We start from the raw sequence: 18,248 nt of genomic DNA on the forward strand, positions 1-18,248 counted from the left end.
TAAGGAAAACTGATGCCCTAGGATGATGTTATATATTTGTCATGTGGCTTTATGAATGACCTGGCCTGCTATGACTTTTTCTAGGGTACCCATGTCTCAGGATTTGAAAAGCAAAATTGGGAGCTATGAAGGGGTTTAATTCCAGGAACAACAACATCAGTTTTCTATTCTACAGCAAAAACATGTATTGAAGAAGTGGGAGGCAGAGAGAAAAATTAAGAAGCTACCGAAGTAATTCAGGACAGAAACGTTCAGAATACAAGCTGTGGCAGTAGCAGAAAGGACCTGAGATCTCCATCTTTATTAAACAGGAGGACAAGCTCTCTAACTTGAAGTTAAGATGCAGAGGTATAAAGTCTCTACCTTTACTAAAATGGCAAGTCTAAGTAGGGTAGGTTGGGAGGTGCAGAGAACTCAGTATTAGACACAATGACTTCCAGATACTTACAAGACATTCATCATAGGAGGTAGAGTAAGCAGTTAGAAACATTAATTCCATTTTTCTATGAACTTTTTGGAAGCCCCCTCATCTTAATTTGGAGCCTAGGAGGAAGGTTGGCATAAAAATAATTTGGGAAATGTAATTAAAATATAATTCCTTGCCAAATCTTTTCAGAAAAGATTTATGAAACATAAGCTATAACATATGACAAAAGATGAAAATCAAGTGTGGTGGGATGGCCACTAAAATGTTGCTAGAAGCATGGAGCTGTAGGAGTAGCACAGGACTGCAAACCACAAGGTCCGCTGTTCAAACCCACCAGCTGCTCCTTGGAAACCCTACAGAGGGTCACTTTGAGTCGGAAGTGACTCGTAGGCACTTAACAATAATATCAGCGGAGTCTGGGTGTGGTGCTGTAGGATAAACAAGACTGGTGTAAACCCATCAGTCGCTCCTCGGAAAACCTACACAGGGTCACTACAAATCGGAAGTGACTTGACAGCACTTAACAACAGTGAAGTTAGAAAGAATTTTGGTGATGATGTATGTGACAAGGACATAAGCTCGATTACAATTAGCTAAGAAACAGTATAGCAAAATGACCTACAGGAGATTCTTGGCTGTGAAAAAAGGAACAGCTAGGATCTCTTCATAAGATGTTTCTTCACCTAGGGTTTATAGATAGGATTCAAGGAATCCTATAACTAGATAATGCTAATTAATTTAGACGCAGAGATTTGTTTCCCGGAGATTGTATCAGAAATAGTCGGGCCTCTGCTTATGACCCTAATATTAAGCAGGTAATCATAAATGCAGACAGAACAGGATCAATGATTTTTAAAAACATGTATAATAATGCACAGCATCTTAATCCCTGCCTCAAAAGGTAAGAAGACAATGTAGGCAGGTGCAAGATAAGAGTTTTTGTTGGTAGTTTTTAGTATTCAATTAAGAATTGAATTTTGACCCTAAAATACTCCTTAAAAATGACTCTTAACTACTCCCTCTAGTCTAAATAAAAATATAAATAAGTGATTCGTTGATTCATACATAATATGCTGTGAAAAAGAGGTATATGGGATAAGAAGAGAGAAATGTTTCCAAGTCATACTAACCCAAATTAGGTTTCTAATAGAGTCACACAACACAAAAATTTGAAATCGAATGAGTCTGTCACTCATGAGTTATGTAATGCTAGATATGCAATACTAATCTCTTAGGAAGCCTCATGTTCTTCATGCTTGTAAGAAAAGAAGTTGGCCTAGATGATTCAAGAGCCAGAGTGAATTAAAATGGAATAGGTCTCATAAAAGAAGTCATGTCTCTGTTTTGGTTTCCTTCCTGTCTTTCCAACATCTGTTTTGAAAATCTTCACCAAAAACATCCAGGCAACATAATTCATGATATAACTTGAGTTTGGGATAACTATTTCTGAGCACATCCTTTTAAATGAGTTGTCATCACTCTAAGCCCTGTGCTTTTGGCATACTTACCCCCAGATAGCTCTCACTGCAGAAATTCGAACAGATGGGGGTTGTGTCTCATGAAGACCACGAACTGTTGCTTGTAAGAACTGCTGGATCAGTTCAGGGGACATAGCGACAGTGAACCGACTGGCAGCCCATAGAGCCCGGCCCAAGAGGAAAGGAGACACTGGGAGAAAGAGACACAATTAGGGATTGGATGGTAAAAATTCCTGTTCCCGGTCCTTCTTCTATCCCAACTCTTTGCCAGCTTGTCACAAATAATTAGTGACTATATAAAAAATATAATTTGACAGAAATAGCAATGATCTTATCAAGTAAAAGTAAATGTTTGACCTATGGTAGAGAATCAATTCCCCAGCTTCACTTTTCACTATTGGTGAAGTAAGTCTTAAATACTCTTACAATGAACAGACTTCCCATTCCTGTTCTTCCCCTCAACTCACATTATTCTTTACTGTACTACAAGTTTTCTAAATGCCTTCTCCACTGCCAATTTCTTCATACTCTTAGATCACTATTGTTGCTGTTAGTGCCACTGGCTAGTGGGTTTGAACCAACCTCATAACTAGCACTCAAGTACTTATTGATGTTGTTGTAGCTGAGTGCCGCTGAGTCTTTCTGAACCATAGCGACACTGTGTAGGGTTTCTAAGGAATGACTGGTGAGCTTGAACTGCCGACCTTGTGGTTCATAATGACTTTGCAACCCAGCACATTAACCCACAGCGCCACACCAGGACTCCTAAGTGCTTATTAGAACATTATAAATTAATGTCATTTTCCTATTTACAATGAAGTGATTATTCTACAACATAAAGTCGACCTTAGCAAGGCATTAGAAGATCTCCAAGACCAGTATCTTTAGCATTATCTTTGATATTCCTTTATCCTTATTCCTAGTAACTCATATTTTACTTAGTCTTCACTGTGCTTTATTTGAATTATAAGCCAATACACTCACTTCTCTATTGCCAAACTGGTCTCTTGGGCTGAAAGAATTCTGTCAGCTGCCCTGGTGGCACAGTGATTCAGTTCTCAACAGCTAACAAAAAGGTTGATGGTTCAAACCCACTAGCTGCTCCACAGGAGAGAATTGGCAGTTTACATCTGTAAAGATTACAGCATTGGACACTCTATGAGGCAGTTTGTACTCTGTCCTACAGAGTTGCTATGAGTCAGAATCGATGTCATGGCAAGTATTTTTTTAAAAAAGCTATGTTGCCAGAATCCAATGTCTTTAGCTTTCTTAAATATTATTTTGTTTGATGTTCCAGCCACCACTGTAGGAATTACTGTTCTTTGCCTACTATAAGCTGCTCAAGGATAGAGACTTATGATACTTACATAGACAGCTACAAGGCCTAACAAACAGTTGATGGAAACTACTCAATAGAACCTACCTGTGCCAGTCAAATAATTAGATAATGATATAAAGTAGCAGTTCTCAAAGTATAGTCAAGGGCTCCTGCATAGTCCCCAAAGTAAACATTGCTGTTGTTAAGTGTCATCGAGTCGCTCCAACCCATAGTGATCCTGTACAGGGCTTCTGAGGAGCGGCTGGTGGATGTTATCTGTTATTTCAACCTCTTATTCTTTCTCCATTCAGTGGAGCTTACCCAGAGTTAATGTCACTGGAATACCATAGTTCTGACAGCAATGAAATATATGCGTGTATTTTAAAACTTCTTAATTTTAATTTCCAACATGCTAAATATTGATAGATACATACATTATGACTTCCATAGAGAAATCTCTTTGAGGTCCTTCAGAATTTTTAAGAGCATAAAGGGGTCCCAAGTCCAAAAGATTTTGAGAATGGCTAGTGTAGAAAAATTAATTCTGAAAGGTTTATAGCTTATTCTACAGGCAGGATAACTAATGGTATATATAATGGACCTTTTTAAATCTTGGGAGATTTTCTAAAATCCAAAAGATTCTTTTCTAGGGCAAACACTTTTAAGAAATAGAATGATGGGTCTGAAAAATTCCAACACTTTGACTCAATACAAAATTATGGACTACCTATTATGTGCAAGGAGTTCTGATGTGGCCCTGTAGGATAAGCATTGGACTGAAGTTAGTTGAAAGACAAGGTTGGCAGTTCAAACTTACCAGCTGCTCCTCATAAACCCTATAGAGGGTCACTACGAGTCAGAACCAACTCCACAGCACTTAACAACAATTACGTGCAAAGCACTGTGAAGATATAAAGATGTATTAGACCTTACTTTCTAGTAACAGAGAAAGAACATATCCATCCACTCCAATATAATGTATGATATAAACGCAGAGTGAAACAGGATATTCCCAATGGATTTGAGCTCTGGATGCTCAACCATTTTAATTCTGTGATTCAGAAAATGCAAATGATAGGGTCGGATGTCCTGTAACAGAGGACCTATTTAATGAGTAACAGAGCAGTACTTGCAGGGTTCTTACAGAGACCTAAGTGTGTAGACTGAAAATGGAGCAAGCAATACCAAATGTCTCATGATTTAAGTACCCAGATAGGAAGCAAAGGCAGCATTTTGGAATGGGGGTGGAGAGGGGGAAGGTTTTGCTCTAAGGATGAGAATGTTACTGTTGTTAAAAGCTGTTGAGTCAGTTTCAACTCACAGCAGCGTATAGGGTTTCCAAGGAGCTACTGGTGAGTTTGAACTGCCAGCCCTGTGGTTCAAACTGATCTTCCGGTCTAGTGCTTTACTCCACAGCACCACACCAGGATTCCAAGGATGAGAATAAGGCACAGCAAAGATAGAAGTAATGTAGCATAAAATAACACTTAGACAGACAGCACTAATTCTTGGATATTCTCTGTACTGCTAGAGATAATCTGTTTTATAGCAAAAGGCTACTTTTTTCTTTAAAGACAAGCAGCTACCATGGGCATGAAAATGGAACACTTTAATTATCAGGATATAAACGAAGAATATTGAGCAAAAGGACAGGAAGCAACTAGAAGGAATGAGCCTGATAGAATGCTTCGGAGCATTTGGCAATTTAATGATGAGAAAAGAATCAAGTCAACATTTTCAAGATACAGCAATCATATTTGCATTCCAATGAAATGCCAAAACCAGCCTGGAACAGGAGCAGTGAAAGAATTATGAAGTAGGCAATACTAGTCTTTTAGCAGGTGAAGGTTGAACCATGATCTGTAAACTGTTTTAGAGATTCAAATGAATTCCAGTTCTTGGATGCAAAGAATTTTTATCTGAAGGACACAAGGCCACCTGGCTAACAATCTAAGTGATGAATACAATTGAGTTGATGACAGTCTGAAGATCTTTCAGGATCCTGCCATTGTACTGGACACATACCTGTGAGGTTGAGATCTGCAAGGATGACACTGGTCAGGAACCCATGCATGTCAAAGTGTATCCTGCCATTTTTCACACTATCGGTGATAATAGACTTCACTGAGCCTAAGGCAAGCATGCATGCCTCATGGATCTTCCACCTGTGAAAGGAAACACCACAGCATGGTAAAACAAACTAACCACCAGAAGACTAAATATTTGAGGAAGAAGATCCAGAAAAAGGCATTTAACCTATAAAGGCCAGTATTTGCCCTTCTAACCTAAACCTATAGCCAAAAACAGCATAATTTACTAATGACTGATTTTTTTCTAATTGGAAACAATGTAGAAGTCCATCTCCTTCCAAGGATTTTTTTAAAAAGGCATAAACCATAAGCCCCGTAGCCCCACAATCACTTATTTTAGGGCTGGGAAGAATTGCTTTAGAAAAAATGATGTCTCCCAAACAAACAAAAAGCCCCAAACAAAAACAAAACAGATGATCCAAAGCAAGGATTTGTTCTCAGATATGATGCTCACAACACACCCCTAGGTTAAGCATCTGCTGCTCACTCCTTACCAGTGTTCGGTGCCGCTGTTTTTGGTTTGCTCGGCTTCTTGTAAATGCCGAGTGGCTGCTGCAGCCAGCGCTGCTGCACTTTCATTCTGGAAATCTGTGGCCACAGCCTAGGACAAGAGGAGGACAAACAAATCCAACTGACTGAAACAGATCCTTATTTGCGCTCATTCCAAAAAAGGCAATCCAACAGAATGCGGAAACTGTCAAACAATTATCACTAATACTACACACAAGTAAAATTTTCTCCAGATAATTCAAATACGGTTGCACCAATAAAATGCCAGGAAGGTGCCAGAAATTCAAGTCTGATTCAGAAGAGGGCATGGAATGAGGGATACCATTACAGACATCACATGGAACTTGGCTGAATGCAGAGAATACCAGTAAGATGTTCACTTGTACCTTGCTAACTAAACAAAGGCATTCTTTCAGTGTGGATTATATCAGACTATGGAAAACATAACAAAGAACGGGAATTCCAGAATACTTAATTGTGCTTTTATGGAACCTGCACATAGACCAATATGCAGCTATTTGAACAGAGCAAGGGGAGACTGAGTAGTTTAAAATTAGGAAACGTGTGTGTCACGGTTGAATCCTTTTATCATACTTATTCGATCTGTATGCTGAGCAAATAATCTGAGAAGATGGATTATATGAAAAAGAACATGGCATCAGGATTAGGGGAAGACTCCTTAATAATCTGAGATATGTAGATGACAGACACAACTTTACATGCTGAAAGTACAGAGGACTTGAAGCATTTACTGATGAAAATCAAATAATACAGTCTTCAGTACAGATTACAACTCAATATAAAGAAAACAAAAATCCTCATAATAGGACCAAATACAACATCACGATAAAGGGAGAAAAGACTGAAGTTGTCAAGTATTTCATTTCACTTGGATCCACAATCAATGTCCACAGAAACAGCAATTAAGAAATCAAGTGATGTGTTTGCACTGGACAAATCTGCTGCAAAAAAACCTGTTTAAATTGTTGAGTACTAAGGCGTGCCTGACCCAAGTCATGGTATTTTCAATTGTTTTATATGCATTCAAAAACAGGACAATGAATAAGGAAGAATGGAGAAGAATTGATACATTTGAATGTGTTGGCAAAGAATATGAAATATACCATGAACTGCCAGAAGGACAAACAAATCTGTCTTGGAAGAAGTATGAGGGAGGTTCAAAAAGTTCATGGAAAAATGTAGTTAAAAGATACTGGGAATCTTCCCCATGAACTTTATGAAGCTACCTTGTACAGTCAAAAAGCTCCTTAGACTCTACCTTCAGTACTGTGGAAATACTTATCTGAAAGGACATCATGTTGGTCAGTGAAAAAGAGGAAGCAACTCAACAATGGATTCAAACATAAGAAAGACTGTGAGTGTGGTGCAGGACTGGGCAGTGTTTCATTCTGTTGTACTCTACAGAACCTAACAACAAACCTATTGGTGCCAAGTAAACTTAGGCTGCTATCTTACTGAATTGATCAATATCTTTCACATATACATGATAAACTCAAATTGTTATTAAGTGTACTCAAGTCAGTTCCAACTCATAGCGACAGTGTATAGGGTTTCCAAGGAGAGGTGCTAAGTTTGCACTGCCGATCTTGTATTCCAGTGCATATCTTACAGTAGCACACCAGCACTCTAAAACCTCAATGCATCTCTAATGAAGTTAAGGAGTTCTTGGGTAGCTCTGTAGGATAAACATTTGACCATAAGATCACTATGAACTGCAAAGTCAGCAGTTCAAACACACCAGCCATACCTTGGAAACTCTATACAGGGCCACCAAGAGCTAAACCGACTCCACTGGACTTAACAAGAATAACAACAACAATAAAGTTAAAGTAATAATTTATATTTCTCAGTGTTCAGGCACTGTAGTGGCTAAACCGTTGCCTCCTTTGGCTCTGTTCAGCAAAGCATAAGGAGCAATGATAAATTCCACTTTGGGAGGCAATGGACCAGATACTTATTCTTATGGTGTCTGGTCAGAGAAATATAAGGCTAATCTACAAACTGAAATGCAGTGTGATCTTTCGTAGGTGCCGCAGAAATAAAAATGATAATAAGCAATTCACCAAGAATGAGAACAAAACTCCCACTCAACAGGCAGCAAGTTGGCAGATTCTGCAGAGTAATTGTTGTTGTTAAGTGCCGTAGAGTCAGTCCTGACTCACAGCAACCCTGTATAGAGTCTCTGAGGAGCAGATGGTGAGCTGAACTGCCGATCCTGTGGTTAAAACCAACCTTGCAACCCAGCTCATTAACCTGCAGCACCACACCAGGACTCCTACTTCAGTGTAGAGACAAATGGAATCCTCCAGTCAGAGGAGTCAATAAAAACAGGACATGGGTCTGGATGTGCATGTTCCACTAACCATTTTTTTTTTAAAAGCTTGCCAACCTCTGGTTTGTGCTATAGAGTTCCTTGACGCATTAAACTGTTTCTGCCTCTACAGCCCTTACTCTCACTAGAATATTCTATTCTGCACACAGTTTTTACATCTAAAATTTACTTGTAAATTGGAACCAGTAGCAATTAGTTTGCAATTTCCAGGTCTCATACTTTGAAATATTCTTTTGTATTTTCAAAAGAGTCGGAAAAAAAGCCACTCAACGACACTGCTCACCTTGGATTAGATCTCTAGAGAGAAGAGGGAAAGCTCACTTGACTCATGTAGGCTCATTTGGTAGAAATAACAGGGGAATCCCTCTTACCAGCAAAAGGTCTTGAGCTGCAATTCTAACAGTATAGGAGAAAGTATCATCATCTTCATCTTCTACAAACTGTTGGGGGTTGGCTGTCCATACTTTAATCTGAAAGGATGATGAAGTTAGGTCTTTGTGAGGCCATCAATCTGCTTCATATGTTCTTTTTACCTCAGTACCCAAGACTCTAAGCTTTTGTTTTAACCTTGAAAACCTTGAAAAATGCTTTAGACTCAGTCTTTTCTTTGACGTAAAGAAGCAAATTTGTTATCCCAGTAGACAGCAATGGCTGTTACTTTGTAGCAGACATAATTTTGGAATTTAGCTGAATTTCTGAATTTCCAAGGTCTGATGGAGTATTTACTATGAAACTATGTTAATTTCTATGCTGTTTTGCAGAAGAGAAGCAATTATTTTATTCTATACTCTTCTTTTCTGGTTTCAATGACCCACCAGGCAGGCTAATGATCTGCTTTCTATACTTCACTGTTTATAGGAAAGGACGGGTTCTCCTAGGTACCAGTATTTTTGGTTAATTAGTGGTCCTTACATTTTCCTAATAGTAAAAATATTCTGAAAGTGCAAAATACTAACACAGGAGTTGATAAAATCCTTATACTCAAGGACAGGGCAATAAAGTTATACCAGTGCTTTCCTAGAACGTCCCATGAAGTTATTCTCTTAGTGTCCTATTTGCAGAATTAGTGTTACCTTGACTTACACCTCACATTCATCAAACAGTACTTTCCAAATACATGTGGGTAACTGTCTTTCAAATACCATTTACCTGCTCCTCTGTGATTTGCATGTACAAGATAATATAGTAAATCAACTCAGGCAAGGCCTTCTTCACAGTGCTTTTGAATTTGCTATTTTCTAGTAGGGCATGGACAAATTCAAAAATGCTAAAGACGAGGTTCTCAAAGCCCAGAACTTCACCTACAGAAAATACAAAATATAAGTTAATGACTAGAAAGCATGTATGTTGGAAAATACCTACATTATCTTTGTAAATTAATAAACATCTTAAGTACTTGTTTATTATTCCCAAGGGATTAGTAGAGGGGGCTGATGAGTCAAAGGCACGAACTTTATATTTTAAAAAATTTTTCTGTTTGTTTAATCCATCTGAAAATAATGCAAATTCAAAGAATTGAGACATGAGAAAGCAGTGGTTCAATAACAATGTATCTGTGATAATTAGGATTGGGGATGGTAGAAAAGATCTTCTAAACATCTTAAGAAACTGGAAACTGCAACCAAAATAAGCTGTTAAAATCACTACTAGCTCATCATGTCTAGACGGGTCTAGAGAAAGGAGATAGGGATAAGATTTCTATGATTTAACAGTGGGTAACTGTTCTCATCACGAACTGCCATTGTCACAACTGTAAAGGTAGAAGTTTTGTAACAAAAAGGGGGAGTAGTTGATCTTACGGAGTCCTGATGTGGCGCTGTGGGTTAATGCGCCAGACTGCAAAGCCTTTTGAACTGCAAACTCACCAGCTGCTCCTTGGAAACCCTATACAGGATCACTATGGGTCGGAATCGACTCAACGGCACTCAACAACAACAAGTTAATCTTACAGTCCAGGAACAGAGAACCCTAGGACCATCAAAGGAAGAAGAAGATGAGCAGAATTGTGGGAACCTATCCAGAGAAGCAGTGACACCAGAGATAAGGCAGAGATGAGGACACGGATAGAGGGAGCAGCTGAGGACTCTAGATTCATGGAAAGAGGAATTGAGTGCTGGCAGCCAGCGGGCAGGCTTGCAGAATGTGCCCTTTGGTTGTTTAAATGATTATATATTCCTGAGTGTTTTGGTGTATATCCCAGAAAAACAAAACAAAACAAAACACAGAGGGAATAAAAGCAAATACTGTTGAATGAAGGATGCATGAAGGGGATTGTAATCATTGCACTGAAACGAAATACAACAGGATGAGTGTAAAACTGATGTTCTCCCATGTAAACTATCTCTCAATTCACAATAAAAACTTAAAAAAAACAACACTACTAACACTTAGAGTCTTCATAAGATTCTAAGATTTTTATTAGAGAGCCTCAGCTGGCCGTTCTACGGGTCCTCATTTGTAGTACAGAAATAACGGCATTTCCTGACTGGTCCCTATGTTGTTAAATGTTCTCTCCAACCCTATTCCCAGCTTATTCATGAAGCAAATCCCCATCTCCATCACTTTAAACAAGATGTTAATCATTTCATAGACATTAGTCTGCTAGCACCACCCTTCATTGTTCCTCTTTGCGTCAGGTTTTCAACAATATTCTACGAACACTGCATAAGACACTGTATATAATTTTTCTCAACATGTAAAAGACCTCTCATTTTCTGCTGATGAATTAGAAAAATGAAGCATAAATGTTTTCATTCATACATGTATTGGGAACATTTATATATTTTAAAATACAGACTATTGCGAGTACGCAAAATTCTTTACAATAGTTGTGATGTATCAAACACTATTACTATGCACATCTAAATTTCTCACATTAGACAATAAATAGGATTTTTTTTTTGGTAAACAGTGAACTCACTTCAGCTGGTATATTTCAAAAGGTATAATACTTTTCTTCACCTTTCAGTAAAAGAAGTTGGAAATTAACTTACATTAAAAAGAAAATCAGCAAACAGAAAATAAATCCAAAGGAAGCAACTTTTAAGGATATTAAATACTTTCTGGATTTTTAAGTAAAAGAATCAGGAACACTCATCTATCAGAAAACTCAAATATCTTCTAGTAAAACATATGACAGAAAAGTATTAGGACCGCAAGGTGTAAATGTGGAAAATTTGAGAGAGCTGGAAAAACGAGGCAGTCCTATTGAGTTATGGCTTTCAGAGGCTTTACTGTAAGAAGGGGCTTTAAAAATTCATGGAAAAATGGAATTAAAAGTTAATAGTTTTTCTGCGAACTTTTTGAAACCCCTCTCACATTTCCTAGCATGTTTATCTGGCATACTTAAAAAAAAAAAAAAAAAATTGTAACAGAATAGTATGATCATTTGGGACCCTAAAATATAACTAAACAAGATGTCAGAAATAGGCTGGATTAGAGATGTTCTTTGAAGTGTCTCTCCCAACGTGAAAATTTTATGAGATTCATGCAAATGTATGAGGAACAGATGAGTTAAAGTGTTTCAATTTTTCATTTCCCCACAATGTCCTTATGCTGAAGTATATTTGCCAAACCTAATGTATGGAAAGAAAATGCTAACTGCTTTTTTCCATCTCGGGATTCTTCCCCCACTCCTTTTGTCCACTAACTGGCATATCTGTTAAGATCAGATACACTTACATACCATCAGAATCCACAGGATCTTCTACTTCCTCTGTATAATTTACTTCTGTCTTCACATAAGTATGATGAAGAGTGAAGAAATAGAATTTGTAGTCTGCTTTACATACATTGTACAAGAGAACACTGTACACATCAACACTAAGAGTAAAATAAAGAAACCCAGCTTCCATCAAGTTAAGTCTGACTCATGGTGATCCCAGGCATGTCAGAGTAGAACTGTGTTCCATAGGGTTTTTCAGTGGCTAACTTTTTTGGAAGCAGGCAGCTAGTTAAGTCTTTGTAGACACTTAAGAAAAATGAGAACAATTCTCAGGAAAACTAACAAACTTTCAGGAAAGGATATAAAGCCACACTCTCAGTTAGGGTGTTCCAAACAATAGGTAGAATCTGCTGCATGGAGGAAACCATGTGCTTTGGGAAGTTTTTCACCAATGCAGTCACTGCCTGAGATACAAAAAGACCCAAGAGTTACAAGTGAGGTAGACGACATCAATGATTTCAGACCGACTTTGCCAAGTCCAAATGTCTTGTTGGTAGTAAATATTTACCTTTAGGACCTCCATTTTAAACCCACTGTCAGATGTGGGGCCATCTGGTATCTGGAGGGCCTGAACAAAGGCCTCTGTGAACTGCTGCACCACAGGAAAGATCAGGACTTTTGCTGCACCCTGGTAACAGAAAACAAAATCAATGATGTTGACTGCACCTCTAATCAATGGTTTCAAAGGATATTGAATCAAACAATAACATTTGAGGTGTGCAGTTAAAGTCACTCCAGCAAATTCTGGGGACTACAAAAACTGCAAACCAATTCAAGGAGACTAAGCTCATTCACTTTTTATACCAAATTATATAGTAAATAAAAAATTCCACTCCACACACTTTCTGTGTCTTGCGAAAATGTCAGGTCAGACACCAGCTGTCCATGTAACCCTTCTTTTCCTGCTCCCTAGGGACCCAGGGTAGGTACCAGCCACAAGCTCAGGAGGCCACATGACATCTTCCACCACTTCAGGCTAGCCAGCCCAAATTTTGGGATTTTCTCTACCCTCTCCAAATACAAGTTCAAGGGACATATGACTCTTCCACTTCAGATCAGCCAGCCTTACCCACTACTCCTTTGGGGTCTACAATTCTCTGAACTACTCAGAGCTCACTGGAAATCCCATACCTTGGTAACAGCTTTCACATAACAAAAAAAGGATATAAATGAAAAGATGCAGAGTAAGGTCCAGGAAGGGTACCAGAGTGAGCTTACATGTCCCAAGGTGATGCATATATCTCTCTCACAATGTTCACTCTTACCAACTAGGAAGTTCCAGCTGAACCTTACTGCTCAAGGCTCTTAGCAGCTTCACCAAATGGTCATGATACATTATATCATGCCTCAAGACTTAGTCAGCATTAGACCCTCAGGTGGTCCCTCTTGTCTGGTTCCGTTCAAAGTAAGTGTGAATGTAGGCCAATCTGCCTTCTGCAAGGTGATCCCATACCTCAGAGAGGTATCTAAAACCCTCTCTATGTGGGTTCCAGCCAGGAGTCACTAGAGGTGGTAAGTGTTCTAACCTAACACTTGCAGTTCCTTTTCACAACACTCTTGTACCAGACTCTTTTCAGAAATGCTTCTCAATGACAGGATTGGTACTTTTTAGCTAGCTTTGTTTCACACAAGAAGGCTTTAAAAGAGAAAGAAATTTCTGAGTGATGACTAGCATAAAAATAAGCACAAGGTAAGGTGTTAGAATGGCTCACACTGAAGGAAACTAAGCCATATACACCAAAGAAAAATTTAATCAAAATGTTAACTGTATCCAAAATAGCAGTTAGTACGCATTCCTGCACTACTGTCACGACACAAATCGTTGCTATGTCTGCAATGAACAGCACTAATGGGACTTAATAAGCATGAAATCTATTATTCATGCAAAGGTTCACTTACCTTTTCCAGCTCTTCCATGTTACAGATAATATGGGCACAAGTGGTAAAAATCTCCACAGCTCGGGAACGAGTTCGAATACCATACACCTGAGTACAAAGTAACAGCATAGCTGAGAATGGGTATGTGTTTATCTGTGACTATACGTAAACTATGTGTACTCAATCCTCACATGGGATTACATCTCCTAGAGATTAGAAATGTTATTAACATCCAGAAGACAGCCTTCTTATGTAATTCAAAGACTTGAAAGACAGTAGGATCACAATGTTGGAAATTTTTGGGATAAGCTTTATATATAGGCCTCTGTGGGCTGATTTAATTAAGAATATCTAACTGGGTAACTACTTGAAATCCCAACATGGCCAGTATATTTCTTTTAAAATGCAAAAATCTCTTGAGGAAGAGGAGATCTGTTAGTTGCCACTGAATGAGTGACTGTTCTGATTCATGAAGACCTTATGTATAAAAAGAACGAAATACCCAGTCCTGTGCCATCCTCACACTTGTGGGTACGATTAAAAACATGACCTATCAAGCATTCGGCACTGTGGGTTAATGCACCAGACTACAAAGCCGTCTGAACTGCAAGGTTGGCGGTTCAAGCTCACCAGCTGCTCCTCGGAAACCCTATCCAGGGTTGCTATGGGTCGGAACTGGCTCGATGGTACTTAACAACAATCAAGCATTCATATGAGTAACCATCCATAAACACATCAAATATATATACTGTGTTGTTGCTAAGTGCTGTTGAGTCGGTTCTGACTGATAGCGACCCTGCATATAAAGGGTTTCCAAGGAGCACTTGGCCTTGTGGCTCAAACAGACCTTATGGTCCAGTGATTATCCTACAGCATGACGCCAGGACTCCATATATAAGGTATAGTAAGGGTCCTTAGAAACCCTCTACAGGGTCACTATGGGTCTGAATCAACTTGCTGGCACTTAACAACAATGGGTCATTAAAGGAGTCCTGGTGGTACTGTACAATAAGCACTGCACTTCTAACCACAAGTGAGAGATTTAAACCCATCATCCACTCCATGGGCAAGATGAAGCTGTCAGCTCCCAGAAAGACTTAGTCTCAGAAACCCCAGATAGGGTTACTATGAGTTAGAAAACACTGGATGGCAGTGAGTGAGAAGTATCTCTTATGTGCAATACAGTCACTGATTGCTTTCCATTACTTGGCTGAGATGAGCAAGCTTTGGTAGTATGCCTCAGTGAGGCTCTCAACCAAACCAAACTCAATGCCATCAAGTCAATTTTGACTCCTACTCACCCTATAGGACAGAGCAGAACTGCTCTTTAGGGTATCTGAGACTGTAAATCTTTACAGCAATAGATTTTCTCGTGCAGAGCAGTTGGAGGGTCTGAACCACCGCCAACCTGTGGTTTGCAGCGTACCACTTAATCTGCAGTGCCACCAGGGCTCCTTTCAATGAGGTTGTTGTTTAGTGCTGTCGAGTCAGTTCCGACTCATAGTGACCCTGTATAGGGTTTCTGAGGAGCAGCTGGTAGGTTTGAACTGCCAACCTTGTGGTTAGTAGTCCAGTGTTTATCCTACAGTGCTACACCAAGATTCCTTCAATGAGGTTTGCTGCTTTTGTTAAGTGCTGCTGAGTCGGTTCCGACTCATAGTGACCCTGTATGGGGTTTCTGAAGAGCAGCTGGTAGATTTGAACTGTTAACCTGGTGGTTAGTAGCCCAGTGTTTATCCTACAGCTCCAAACCAGGACTCCTTCAATGAGGTCTATTGCTGTTGTTAAGTGCCATCAAGTCAGTTCCGACTCATAACGACCCTGTATAGTTTCTGAGAAGCAGTTGCTAAGTTTGAACTGCGGATCTTTTGGTTCAAACAGACCTTGCATTCCCATGCTTATCAAAACGACTCAAGAGGTGTGAGATATGTAAGTATTTCAGCAGTTTCATTCTTATCAAAGGCTCGCCTTTGTAGTTATCAGTGAAATGTCCTGAGGCTAATCCTGATTTACGTCTGTATCAGTTCTAGTTTTCAGGCCTGGAGATGAGCAGCTTTCAGAATGTGGCCTCCCAGCTGAGATACGGAGACTGACCAGAGCTGGAGTAGCCCTTACTCACTGTGTGATCTTAGAGTTGAGACTTCATACCTCAGCCATGGTGAAGATCTTATACATCTCTGGTAGAATAACAGGAGCAACAAGTGGCATCTGTGTATCTGTCACTTCTCGAGTAAATTCTACAAAAAAAAAAAAAAAGTAACTTTATAATACAAGAAAACAACCCTTAATATATATAATTGAAAAGAAATCTGTAAAAGATCTCTGCATGTCCTTAGAAGATCAACTTGGGAAAATTCTGTAATAATCTACTTAGTGTCCTCTTAACATTCAGGAGCACTTCTAGGTCTCATCTTTGAATGCGTTTTCAATATTCTCCCCTGGCAAGTTATTTTGACGTACATGGTAGAATGTATACTTAATAGGCTCAACTCTACTCTGCTCATGCTGCTTTTGTCAGTGAATGACATTTGTTGAACTAAAAGTTAGAGGCCGACAATAACTGTAACAGAAAGGAATCTCCCACATGAATTGGCAAAAAGCAATGTAGATGGAAAATGAGACTTAAAAGTAGGTGAGGAAAATACATGTCAACCTTTCCCTTCAGTCCCTCACTCCCACCCTACCCCTGAAAAACCACAACCACCACCCACCACCAAAAAAAAAGGATCTGACACAGCATGAAGGACTCTGGATCTCATATTACTAAAAGAACAACCTGAGCTCCAATAACTAACCTCTTTACTTTATCTGATGACTTTCCTGACTCTTTGACTAGATTTTTATCATATAAAAATGAAGCTATTTAATTGAGACATTTTACAGGTTACTATACTCACAAATCTTGGGCAGTATCAATCCTTACAAATTAAATAAGGATCAAATACTTCAGCGGAATCTTCTAACTAATTACGTTTTCCTCCTGAAGAGTGAATTTGGAATGCTGAACAATAAGCTAATGTTTCTATTTCATTTACAATTCCAAGGAAAGTAGTCCAAATATGATGAATGAAATATTAACACTAAACAAGTTTTATGAAAAATTTTATATTTAATCCTATTAATACTTAAACACACTTTTTACTCTCTTATTCAGATAAGAGAGTAAACTGTATTACTCTCTATTTATTCTAGTAATACTTTAAAGACTTAAAAAAAAAATTTTTTTTGTCAGATCACATAGAGGTTAGAAAAAGCCTGGGCCATCAGCAACACTTTAATTTTCAAATTTCTTTGAGACTGAAAAAGAAGCTGAAGCTTTTACATCAAATATTTTAATCACCAGCTGTGTCTGCAATTCCTTCACACCACAGTTTGGTGTGAAGTACTAGAGTCGGTTCCAACTCATAGCAACCCTGGATAGGGTCTCTGAGGAGCTGATGATGAGTTTGAACCTCCTACCTTTCAGTTAGCAGTCCACTGTGCTTACCCTACAGTGCCACACCAAGACTCCAAGCCTTAGGTTAGTTCTTCATAAATAAATAAGTTTGATGGGAAGCCTTATTAAAAGGAGACTGGGACACTGTTTGGTGAATCCATTACAAAAGGATATAAATTTCCCTGACAGTTGTTGCCCTGTATCTGAAAGAAAAGTGATGTCACTCAACAGTAATTTCCTATGTAAAATACATTAAGGGCTCCTCAGCTTCCTAATCAGGATAAATAAATGTACAACACCTTTTCTTTAAGGTTGTTAAAAAGAGGCTAAACTTTGTGTTAGAAGATTGAGGGGAAATATGTATGCTTCCTGTCCTTGATAGAAATATATCTGCTAAAGACCAGGCTAGAACAGCTCTAGGAACCTAAGACACTTCTTGAAAGAAAGGCCAGCAGGAAAAATCCAAAACAGAAATGCAAATATGATTGGCTACTACAAGAACAAGCAAGTTGTTTGCGAGGGAGCCATCAAGACAAGCAATCAAGTCCCTTCAGGACAAACCCACTCCAAGACTGACACTCAAAGGGAATACATGAGCAGGCATGTTAAGATTGCTGGTGACCACATTTGTCAGTTGGTGAGTAGAAGAGGGGGAAAGCCAGCAATGAAGAGATGGGCTGATCATGTGACCTGGACCGGAGGACTAGATGATCAGAGCTCAACCAGGAGAAGAAAGAAGAGGGGGAAAAAAAAAAAGAGTGAGCTGATACAATCTGATGAACTTGACATATACCTACGGATGCATTGACTCAAAAGAAGGAACAAATCCTTACAGCAAGAAACAGTCTCACCCCCTCCACAAACACACACAGAGTGGACAGAGATGGACAACTTGGAGATTGGACAACCAAATGGGGAGGGGGGGACTACAAAGGCAAGAAGTGACTGGCTTACAAGCTTTCAAGAGGTAACCTAGAGCTAGGGGGCATGGAGGAAGGCAGAATCTCCAGTGAGTACTATCCAATCTGTCTAGG

General features: G+C 39.0%; 1 protein-coding gene across 1 annotated transcript in view; it reads right to left on the minus strand.

Moving 5' to 3' along the window:
• IPO9 (importin 9) overlaps nt 1-18,248 on the minus strand; it is a 59,208-nt gene that overhangs the window by 11,385 nt on the left and 29,575 nt on the right. Inside the window, exons 5-14 of the mRNA XM_006834140.1 lie at nt 15,927-16,015; nt 13,800-13,886; nt 12,409-12,528; nt 12,204-12,304; nt 11,862-11,920; nt 9,326-9,477; nt 8,548-8,646; nt 5,808-5,914; nt 5,249-5,388; nt 1,936-2,095 (exon numbers count right to left, since the gene is read on the minus strand). Of these exons, the coding sequence (XP_006834203.1) occupies nt 1,936-2,095; nt 5,249-5,388; nt 5,808-5,914; nt 8,548-8,646; nt 9,326-9,477; nt 11,862-11,920; nt 12,204-12,304; nt 12,409-12,528; nt 13,800-13,886; nt 15,927-16,015 (1,114 nt within the window). The remainder of the gene's footprint in view (nt 1-1,935; nt 2,096-5,248; nt 5,389-5,807; nt 5,915-8,547; nt 8,647-9,325; nt 9,478-11,861; nt 11,921-12,203; nt 12,305-12,408; nt 12,529-13,799; nt 13,887-15,926; nt 16,016-18,248) is intronic.

This window comes from Chrysochloris asiatica, unplaced genomic scaffold (assembly GCF_000296735.1).
Source record: "Chrysochloris asiatica unplaced genomic scaffold, ChrAsi1.0 scaffold00009, whole genome shotgun sequence".
Classification (NCBI taxonomy): domain Eukaryota; kingdom Metazoa; phylum Chordata; class Mammalia; order Afrosoricida; family Chrysochloridae; genus Chrysochloris; species Chrysochloris asiatica.